At 31.8% G+C, this 12,007-nt stretch overlaps 1 protein-coding gene across 1 annotated transcript; it reads left to right on the top strand.

Moving 5' to 3' along the window:
* Positions 1 to 5,784: 5,784 nt before the first annotated feature.
* LOC133679765 (high-affinity nitrate transporter 2.1-like) lies at positions 5,785 to 7,936 on the top strand. The gene is made up of 3 exons (XM_062102452.1): positions 5,785 to 6,795; positions 6,906 to 7,021; positions 7,114 to 7,936. Exons 1-3 carry the CDS (start codon positions 5,986 to 5,988, stop codon positions 7,778 to 7,780), a joined length of 1,593 nt encoding a protein of 530 aa, XP_061958436.1. The 5' UTR covers positions 5,785 to 5,985; the 3' UTR covers positions 7,781 to 7,936.
* The last annotated feature ends 4,071 nt before the right edge of the window (positions 7,937 to 12,007 follow it).

Here is a 12,007-nt window from a genome sequence, read left to right as displayed (position 1 = left end):
CTTAGTTCAACCTTTATTTTCTTCGTTCCTTTTTCTTTTTGCTTAATTGTTAAATAAACTGCATGTTTATGATTTATGAATTATATTATTTGACTTGGATGTTTAATATTATTTTATAATTGATTGGAATTTTGGAATGGTTTTTTTTCAAAATAAATTGATGAAAAGAGACTAAAATGAGTCTATCGACTTTACATGGAAGATATTATCTAATGACAAGATTGGTGTTCAAACAATCTAGAATTATAACATGATTTTCTATATTAATAAATAATAATAAATTCGGTGTTTTAGTATCAAATAAAAAGCCAGAAATTGAATAATATTTCTATTCAAATTTGGTTTTGGTTATTATGGAGTTCATTAGTATAAAACCAAACTAGATTTATCAAACCAATTGAATTTATCAAAATAAAATATTCTACAATACATGTAAAAGAGAATGGTATTTCATTGTTCGTTACTGTGTGCCTCCTCTAATTTTATTTTGTATGGATGGTATTGTTCATTGAATTCATTGAATTTTTTTTTTTTAATTTCATCCGTGCAGGTGATGTTGGTGATATTTTTTGTGTCGAGGCTTTTATTTTGTTTGCACATTCTTAGAAATTCAAGGCATTTGGAAATATTTTAGAGTTGAAGTATGGATCAAATTAATTAAAGAAATAAAATTTCAATTTAAAATATAAAAGGAAATTAAAAAAAAAAGAGGAATCAAAATAAAAATAAAAAATGATATGTTATTTCCATTCTTGCATAGAAACACATCCTCATAGTCTTTAATTTTACACTTTTACACTTAGACCCTAAACTTCATTTCTTACACTTTATTCCTTGAGTTTTGAGAGAAGAGAAAGGAGTCTCTAGAAAATGAGAGAGGAGAGAAAAAGTGGTCGGTTAATCACATTTTAATTATAAAAAAATAAATATTTGTGTCAATGAGTTTCTTTTAGTAAGAGAAGTTTCATTGAAATGTTTTTCAACTTCAATATTATCAAAAATATCGATAGGGGTTAAAGCAAAAAAATTATAATTTGGTTTCATTATATGTTTTTTGACTGATTGAGGGGTGTTTTAAGGTTGAAAAATGAATTTTTCAAACTCTTAAAGTATTTATTAGTTTTCTCAAGTGAAAATATGTTGAAATAGGTTTTCGAATCTAAAAAGCTTGTCACCTGATTTTCTAGCCACCTCTCCGGTGGTTGGAATTTAAAAAGGCAGACAACATATCATTCTTCTTTTAAAAATAAAAATTAGAAAGCTAGGCAAGTAAACAAAATCTCATTGGCCAATGATGTAGGAGATTTTTCTCTAATGCATAGTGTTATATTAAAGGTCATAAATTTTGATCTAACCATGAATTGGGTTGAAACTTTTGTACAAGATTCAAAAGGCCTAGTTTTCTTTAGCGTCAAAATATATTTTAAATAAAGGTGGTTTTCTCCTTTAAATCAAGGTCTATTTTTTTTTTGAATTTTAAACTAATTAAAGGTTGTTTTGAGGTTGGAAATAAGGTTATGTCGGTTGTCAAAATATTTTTTTAATATGCTTTTTGGTAATAATAAGTTGAAATTTAGGTGTTTGTGATTCAAAAATAATGTTGGTAATAAAATACATGGTTTGTAAAAAAAAAAAATTTATAAAAAAAAAATTAGATTTTTGACTAAATAAATAAATTTTTAGATCAAGAATTTGATTCAACCATCTTTCCATCAAGAACTAGGAGGCCTATGTTTTATGGTGGCATTCGGGTTCACTCATCGCTTCCATTCAAAATTTGTCACTGTTGTTGGTGAAAATCAATAAGCAATACTATAAGATTCATTGCATGTGTCCATTAAACTTATTACAAGAACAAAGGGATCCGAGAGGTATTCAATGGATGGTTCATGAAATTTATTTCGAGCAAACTTTAATTATTCTTTCTAAGACAACATCAATCATGAAGTTGACTTCAAAAAGGATCAAGTCTTAATCAATGTAATCCAAGTAAGAGATAATATTGTTTAACACGTATTAGAGCTCGTTAAATATATTTACATTAATGGTTATAACTTTAATCCAAATATTAGATTAGAATGAATTTTTTCTAGAAAGTTTTAAAAACCGTGTTTTCTATAGGATTAATAATTTATAACAATCATGCATCAAAAAGTCATTTCAATAAGACTTAAAAGTTACTACTTTAGAATATATAAATTGGACCTTATCAAACACAAGCATGTTCTTTGTACTCTATTTTTATTTCATTTTAAATTTAAATTAGTTAGTTATGTGGGTTTAATAAAAACCTAGTTGCTAATTAGGATTATTTTATTTTTATTAATTTTGAAATCTAAATTAGCTAGTTATGAGGATTTAATTTAAATCCACTAGCTAATTAGAATTTATTTTATAAGTCATGTTATATAAGTAGTTGGAATATCATTGAAAAAACAAAATTTTTTTCTGATTAAAAATTGAATAGTATGAGTCCCCTTTTTTTCTGTATTTTATTAAACTTTTAGAATTTATAAAAATATCATCCTTGTAGAGTTCAATCTAACCTTGTAACTTCAGCTCTTGGTTTAAGAAATCATTGGATCTGGTTTTCTAATCTAATTTTTAAGTTCAATTCTTATAATTGTGGGATATAAGGTTTAGCCTTCCAAATTTCGTATGTACTTATGCTATAGAAATATGCTCAAAGGAGCGGGGGTAGTACCAGCATTTGGTATGCGTATATAATAAACCTTCATTCGGTTTTCTTTCTTTGCCCGTGTTGTGATGGAATTGGCTGCGATAGACTCGAATACGAGATTAGCCAAAACAAGAATATTTATTACCTAGCATCATAGCTGCTGATGGGATTAGGTTTGTTCTAATGAACCCTGAAGTTCTCTTCACTTGAATGGCATGAGGGTAGATTGCTATATTTGTGAAGTTTCCATTCGTATTCCTATCAACATTCATAGAGTGGAATGGAGCTTGTTTGTACTATGAAACTTGAAAGTCTTGCTTTATCCCATGGATATGTGCATTTGTGGTTCGGAAATGCTCCATATTGATAGGAAGGCTCTGTTTCGTACTCACGGTGTCTAGCTTCATTGTATTTCTTGAAGGTTATCTGGCTACCAAGTGTTGCTCCTTCAGCTACCAGTCAGGTATCACAAATAGAATATGGAGTTGAAAGATGCTACAAAAGTTTCTTTATTGTAGCATTATGTCTACATTCATTGAAATAATGCATTAGTCAACGTATTAATATAGAGATATATGTCTTGGTCTATGCATTGCGTTGTATTCATAGGCTATCCTCTTTTGATAAGGTTGAGTTATATTATGAGTTCTTCTATGGTGGATTGATAAGGCCATAATTAGATGTGATCGCATCATCAGCATTCCTAAATTGTTTCTACTGTTTTGGAGTTGGGTTTGTATGGATCAATGTCTTCTCATCATCGTGTAGGATGCATTAATTATATATGAGTGGTTAGAAAACTTAAACTAATGGGTGTTATTTAAACAAAAAAAAATTAAGAGAGAATTTTCAGTAAAATTCATGCAAAATTGAAATAAATATTTATTACTTCAACCTTTATTTTTTTTCTGAGTTGATTGTTAAATAAATTTTATGTTTATGATATGGGTTATATCATTTGAGTTAGATGTTTAATGTTATTTTATAATTATTTGGAACTTTGGAATGATTTTTTTTCAAAATAAATTGATGAAAAAAGACTAAAAAGGAGTCTTTTAACATATCAATTTTACATGGATGATCTATCTGACGACAAAATTGGTGTTCAAGCAATATAGAATTATCATAACATGACTTTCTACATTAAAAATAATAATAAATTTTTTTTTTGGCACCAAATAAAATATATTTATTGGTTTTTCTAGAATAATTTGTTTAATAAATTTGATTCTATAGCTGCCAGCTTTAATGGAATATATGTGGAATTTACTCAAATATATTTATCAATAATCACACTTATCCTCCTACGCATAATAACGTGCGTGTGTGCGACACCATTACAATCCATTCTTGAACCCATTTGTGCTATTCAACAAATAAGCATGCCCACATTCTTCTCTCTCTCTTTCTATATATATATATATATATATATATATATATAGGATTTCTACTGAGCATTTTGATCATCAATACAAGGTCTTACAATGGAGCTCTTATATGCATATACATAAAAATACCAGAGCTCTTATAACATGTGAACAAAGACTGTCGTTTCATAATTTCCAAGCTTTAAAATAATGCACACAACAGGTTTTCAAGGTACTCCCCCTTCATTTCCAGCGAATTCCAACCATAAAAGAAAGTCGTCTTGTCCCAAGTACCCTGAAAATAATATACCAAAAAACTCTAAGAGCTTTTGAAAGGGCAATGCAAGGCAAGCTTGGATGATATGTTTTCTATCTCCATGAAACTGGCAAGTGGACTACAAGGAGGGGAGAAAATTGCACTTTTAGAATAAGAAAATATGTTTCCTCTGACCATGCGCCAGTTGGAGGAGATTGTAGGCCATGGCAAGCCAAATAAAGTGCATTTTAAAACCTTCATCCAGGGTCTTAGTGTCAACAATTGATTTGGAATTGAAGAGGATGATAGGAGGACTTTAAATTTTTTATGGAGCTTGGTTGACTTGCAATTTACAAGAAATATCCAAGTCTATTAAATAAATCCCTCAGGTCGGTTACTGTATTGGCAATGATACGTACTAGAAAAGTATCCAGGTTCAGTTTTATGCAAAGTCTTTTTGACATTTTCTCAAATTCTATGTAATAAGTTATTGCCAATAGATGGATCCATCAAGGATCGATGTCACATAGCAAATTTGAAAGAGATGCGCGCAGATACCATAATAATTAAGAGGAAATTAATATTTAAATCGATAATATCCACATGCAATGAGGTGAGCACTCCCTTAATCAAAGAAAGCTTACGCTAGTCTCTGTGAATCAAACTGTTAATGGTGGCTTTTAACAGGCCAGTTGGGGTCGTTGTTGAATCAAGATGGATGCCGTACACGCTAATTATGACCTTGGTTCAAGATGATACTATCAGCCCATGATCATAGTTATTCCTGTTTTTGTTAGTTAACGAAGAAATTAAAGTTATATAAGACAGGAGTAAAATTTGAATCTTTATCTATTTATCATAGTTATTTAACCATCGATGATTAGCTCAGTAATCTTCTAATCCAAAACCTTAGCATAAGTTTGTATTTATTTTGAACTAAATTAAAAATTAATTAACAAAACTAGAATGATCAAACATGTTTATTAACCTATAATTTTATTGATCCCGCTTGAGTGAGATATAAAAAGATCAAATATATATATATATATATATATATATATTATATATATATATATATATAATAATAACATGTATTTATTTTTAAAAAATAAGTATATTCACCTTACCATCTAGCTAGATATGCAAATATATGACACGGATTATTCTACCTTGAATGCTACTTCCAATTTATCCAATAGGGTGCCTTCAGGATTCACGTCCCGCACTCAACTGTGCTTTAGGATTCATATTTAGGAATGAAGTTGACTTTTGGAGGGAAGTTGAGCAAGTATGAACATAATCACTAGTAATTAGTAGGCATTACCAGGTTAATTACCTCTTGAAGAGTTTTCAAATTAAGAGCTAGTGGGCCCATGTATCCTTTGGGATACTCCATGAGACTTCTTCTGTTCAGAACCTGATGTGGCGAAGTGGATTCTATAGAAATCTGTTTCTTTAAGATTTCTCAACCAATGGAATCTCATTTGGCCCTTACAGATCCTTAAAGTACAAATTTAAGCACACACTCCCAAATGTTAACCCTTGCCACATTACAAATACTCCACACTTTTCCTCCCATACACAACATCAAAACAGCTTGAAGTCGCGTTTGATCTGATCACTTCTTCTGTGTCTCCCCTTCCCTTTCTCATATTCTAGATAGAGATTCAGAAAAATACAAAATGGGCGATATTGAAGGTTCCCCGGGTAGTTCCATGCATGGAGTGACAGGCAGAGAACAAACCTTTGCCTTTTCGGTTGCCTCTCCTACAGTCCCGACAGATACAACAGCAAAATTTGCCTTGCCAGTTGATTCTGAGCACAAGGCCAAAGTGTTCAAGATTTTCTCTTTTGCTAACCCTCATATGAGAACATTTCACCTTTCTTGGATATCCTTCTTCACTTGTTTTGTCTCCACTTTTGCTGCAGCACCCCTTGTTCCTATCATTCGGGACAACCTCAATTTAACCAAAAGTGACATTGGTAATGCTGGCGTTGCTTCTGTCTCTGGAAGCATCTTCTCTAGGCTTGTAATGGGTGCAGTTTGTGACCTCTTGGGGCCGCGATATGGGTGTGCGTTTCTGATCATGCTCTCAGCCCCAACTGTGTTTTGCATGTCGTTTGTGAACTCAGCTGGAGGATACCTAGCAGTCCGTTTCATGATTGGATTCTCTCTTGCAACGTTTGTGTCATGCCAGTACTGGATGAGCACAATGTTTAACAGCAAGATTATAGGACTCGTCAATGGAACCGCAGCCGGTTGGGGCAATATGGGTGGAGGTGCAACTCAGCTCGCAATGCCCTTGGTCTACGAGCTCATTAAGCGAGCTGGTTCGACTTCATTCAGTGCTTGGAGGATAGCATTTTTTTTCCCAGGATGGCTTCATGTTATCATGGGAATCTTGGTCTTGAATCTAGGCCAAGACTTGCCTGATGGGAATCTCGGTGCCCTAAAGAAGAAGGGTGATGTTGCTAAAGATAAGTTCTCCAAGGTCAGTTTCTTTAAGTTCTATATATACCCACTCTCCATTAAAGCTCATACCTCAAAGTAAAAAACAAACATTAAATCTTAATTATTCAATGTGTTTTATCTCTTGTTCAGGTACTCTGGTATGCTGTTACAAACTATAGGACCTGGATCTTTGTCCTTCTCTATGGCTACTCCATGGGAGTCGAGTTATCCACCGACAATGTTATCGCCGAGTACTTCTATGACAGGTGATTCTCGAACTAGTCATGGTATGCATCTTCACCCTGTCGTCTCATATGATATGTTGACTAATCAAAAGTTATGTTGACATATTTAATAGGTTCGATCTAAAGCTTCACACAGCAGGTGTCATTGCTGCTACCTTTGGTATGGCTAACCTTGTAGCTCGTCCCTTTGGTGGATATTCTTCTGATGTAGCAGCAAGGTACTTCGGGATGAGAGGCAGGTTATGGGTGCTCTGGATTTTACAAACACTTGGAGGAGTTTTCTGTATTTGGCTCGGTCGAGCTAATTCACTTCCCCTTGCTGTCACCGCTATGATTCTCTTCTCTATTGGAGCTCAAGCTGCTTGTGGAGCAACTTTTGGTATCATTCCCTTTATTTCTCGACGATCATTGGGCATCATATCCGGCCTAACTGGTGCAGGTGGAAATTTTGGGTCCGGATTGACACAACTAGTATTCTTTTCGAGCTCAAGTTTGTCCACAGCTGCAGGTCTATCCTGGATGGGTGTCATGATTTGCGGCTGCACTCTCCCTGTGATGTTGGTCTACTTCCCACAATGGGGCGGCATGTTCTTTCCGCCTTCTAAAGACGTAGTGAAGTCAACAGAAGAATCCTATTATGCATCAGAGTGGGATGAGGACGAGAAGCAAAAGGGTATGCACCAGCAAAGCCTCAAGTTCGCCGAGAATAGCCGGTCCGAACGCGGCAAGCGCATTGCCTCTGCACCAACACCACCAAGTACCACACCAAACCGTGTCTAGTGGATAATTAATGTCTACATCAAGATCATGGGGTGCAAGTTTAAATTCGGAACACAATAATGCCAAGAAGGGTGTTGTATGCTGATGCTTGTGTGTTCTTTGTCTGTAATTTTCGTGTTAAAAGCCTTTCTTTCAAATACAAAAGTTGAATCAAAATCCATGAGTGGTAGTTGTGCTGGAATCAATAAATTAAGAATACCACAAATGCAGATCTCCATGTCCAAACATGCATGAAAGTTCTATATGGCCTGCGATTATCTACACGTGGCATTCTATAATCAAATGGAATATGAGAAATAAATTAAATACTAAGCAGATTCTCGATTATGAGGTGGAAAAGATGACCAGTCTTCTTTAAATATAAATGATACCAAAAGTCAGGAATGGTGAAGGTAACATCCATACCTCCCTTGTGAAATTAATCAAGCAAACTAGATCAACATCCATACCTCCCTTGTGAAGGTAACATCCATACCTCCCTTGTGAAATTAATCAAGCAAACTAGATCAACCATAAGAATTTTTGTTTTTTTTTTTTTTTTTTTTTGGGGGGGGGGGGGGGGGGGGTTGCTATATATTATCATAAAATTTACTTGCAGCTGTGGCTTAATGGCTGGTGTTGGAGGCTCTCTTTAGTTGGTATTTTTGAGAATACAAGTACAACAAATCATACACTTTAGGTAGTACATGATTCTAATCCATGATTATATCTAAAATAACTATATAAAGTATGAACTAAAAAAAAAAATTGATTATACCTATAATTAAGAAAAGAAAAGTGAAGAGACTCTTTAAATATATTTTTATGGGAACAACAAAAAGGTTTGCAACCATGCACGATAGAAATTCATCTTGTCTATCTAGACCCCCTTTAGCTAAATGAATGGTTACCTCCTTCCCTTCTCTGAAAATGTTCTTTTAAAACAAACAGATTTTAAATTCCTAACCAAAGTAAAAATGGCGTTAAAATCATGCTGCAATCACCATGGTCAGTCAACACTTTTCTTGTTAACCTAAATAGATTTGATATTATATCAAAAAATTATTTAACTCAAAAAATTATACTATTAGATAATATTCTAAAATATAATTTATATTATTCTTTAATACTTTTATTTTATTAGACTTTCTTATAAAGGTTGGTTATGAAAAGATACAAACAAGAAAAATCATTAACATCCCTCAAAAAGTGCAATTTCATTAAGGTTTTATATCATCATATTGCAATTAAAGTATCATTCAATTTCCTAACTTGAGTATGTTTTATAATAACAAGTCTGATAACATAAGATATCTTTAATTTATGGTAAATATTCATTTGAATGCATGCATATCTCATAATTTAAAAGATTGATTGATGCGTTTAATTATTGACAGTGAAAAGACAAAGAGAGGGCTAAGCTTAAAGAAGAGATGTTGGTTCAATTCAAACTGGAACATGATTCAATTATTGGATCATAACTGGAGTTGTAGAACATGAATTTAGGTCTGGTTTATATGAATGGAAAGCTAAGAAATAGGCCTAAATCTTTCATGAGAGTCTAAGATTCAAAACGGTCATTTTCAAGTTCCAATTGTAGCAACAAAAGAGAAGTCGGAATATGTCATGTAACTCAGACACTGTTTAGTGTTCAGCCCATATCTTGAGTTCTAGAAGTCCAAATAAACTCATTCTTATTGTGTTGGAAAGCTAAGACAAATGCTCAAAACTTTCATGAAGACTATCTGTTCAGATTATGATGTTAGTAATGACGTTTTGTTCAGACAAGAAGATAATGGTTGTCACCAAGTCAAGAAGTGACCACCAACTTAATAATTAGTCATCAAATCAATAGTTTTGAATTTTAGCCTATAAAAGGAGGCATTTACCATACATTTAGACATCTTGGTGTTTAGATCAAGATCACTTTCTCTCTTTGTATTTTATAATGTTCAAGTTTTATTTTATGTTATATTAATATCTTGTTTATGTTTTTCATTTCCTTCACTATACTTAGTTAACTTATATCATGTTTATGTTCTTATATTGTTTATTTATATTTTTCTTCTTCATTTTGTTTAGCTAAGTTAATTTTATCAAGGTGAAAAAGGTACACTAATGGTGTAAGAATAAGTATAATATAAACTCAACATGGACTTTAATATTTGATACTAACATGTTTTGTATTTGTTATCTTACTCACTCTTAATACCTTACTTGTTAAATGGTTAATTTAGATTTGTGTTGTATAACCCTTGATACAACAAATACTTGACACTTTCATAGCCTGCTATATGTTATAACCGACATTTGTGCTATGAAAAGAACTTAATTTGTTGTTAACATAAGTTATCACCATAAATACCTGACCACATTTACAAGTATTGGCATTACTCAAATAATATAATAATATAATCATGTTAATAATTTATAATCCGATTGGAACCTTCTTTGTGTGAGGTTTCTACTTGAGTAATAAAAAAAGTTTATACTATATTTATTTGAAATATCATTAATGGATCCTCTAACCTTGATAATTATTTTATCCTTGTTTAATCCTTACATCAATATCACACCTCAAAAGTTCTCTTCAACTCCTTTTCATTTATTGTTTATAATTTTATATAGTTCACCTCCCTGTGGTTCGATCCCGATCTTACCAGGTTATTTATTACTTTGACACTCCTGCACTTGGGATAAGACATCAATCTTTTAATCGTGTCACATAATTAATGAGATTTAAGGTTAAATTTAAAGTGAAGTCCACTAACTTTTAGGATTAAAAATTTATTGGAAATTGTTCTCTAATAAAATTTTATTACCATGAAATATTAACATGATTAAAATAAATTATGGATAAATAAAAAATTTATCTCAAAAAACTCTAGGTTAGCATAATTTTGCGAAACTCAATACCTTATATCCCACATAAAAAACAAATGAGATGTTCTTATAGTTTATATATTAAGAAGTTGAAGAGTAATAAATGACTCATGGCAAGGTAGCATGGGTTTAACCCACACACTCGCGCTTGACTTAGGCTCAAGCATGAACATGGCTTAAGTTCGAGGACCTAGATTTGTTTTTTGCTAACCTATTTTGAACTTAGATTTGGATTTAGTATAAATAATTTTTGGCCATTATTTTTTTCTAGCCCATTTATGTATATCCAATCTATGAATGAAGAGAGTCTAAACACTCATTTTTCTTTCTCTCTTTCTAAACATGTTTTTCAAAGAAAACATTTATGGTTTTAGAGTTAAAAACTGTCAAGTTTTAATTCTTTTTTATGGTGGGTAATTACAGTAAAACAACATGAATTAATTCTGGTAATCTTCACTAGTTTTGGTTATAAATATCAGTATAAATAGGGGTGGAATGAGAGATGTTATGTACATTTTTATTGCATATCTCTGGTTTTCATCTCTACTATCTTGCCTTTTTTTCTCTCCATTCTAGAGCTAAAGTTCTTGTCCTTGTAGAGAGCTTTTGAGTTTAATTTCCATTTGGTTCGTTGACTTTTAAAGCAAATGCATGCTTTAAAGTGTATTTATTAGAACCCTAGGAGGTGGATTGTATATATTTGTTTGCACCAAGTGATAAGTAATAAATCTGAAGGATAAAGGATCAATTGTTGACAACAAAAAGCTACTATTTGTTTCTGGTTTTAAAGTCTTCAATAAGTAAGTATTTGCACTTGCACTAGTTTTCTTTAAATATTTTTTAATTTCTTATGTAATTGTATTTATGCTAGGATCTTTTATGCTGAATCAATTATCCTATATTTTCCATATATCTTTACTAGTTTGCTTACTAGGATGCTTTAATATCTTAATAGGATGCTTACTAGGATGCTTTAATATCTTTACTAGTTTAACTTGATCAAATAAAAATTTCAAGCTTTACAACCTAAACATATATGATATCTTGTCTAGTTTATTAGATTTGAAAACAATCTTATGGTTTTATTTAATTTGTAATCTTTGTTTTAGTTTATACTTCTTGTTTTGTATTTATATTTTGTCCTAATAGACTAAAGCATAACAAATAAGATTAAAAACCATAGTTTTCTTAATACATTCTTATGAGCATAATAGTTACATTGTTGTATAATTTTGTTAGTAGAGCTAGGCATTAACTATCCAAATCCCCACCAATATAGAATGTGACACCATATAGACCAAATTTTATGGTAGTGAATGAAAGGATGAGAAATGGTCATATTAGGACCAAAACAAAAGGACAAAT

The sequence above is a fragment of the Populus nigra genome, chromosome 19, assembly GCF_951802175.1.
Source record: "Populus nigra chromosome 19, ddPopNigr1.1, whole genome shotgun sequence".
NCBI classification, from domain to species: domain Eukaryota; kingdom Viridiplantae; phylum Streptophyta; class Magnoliopsida; order Malpighiales; family Salicaceae; genus Populus; species Populus nigra.
The sequence above is the reverse complement of the archived record's forward strand: the minus strand, read 5'-3'. Positions and strand labels throughout refer to the sequence as shown.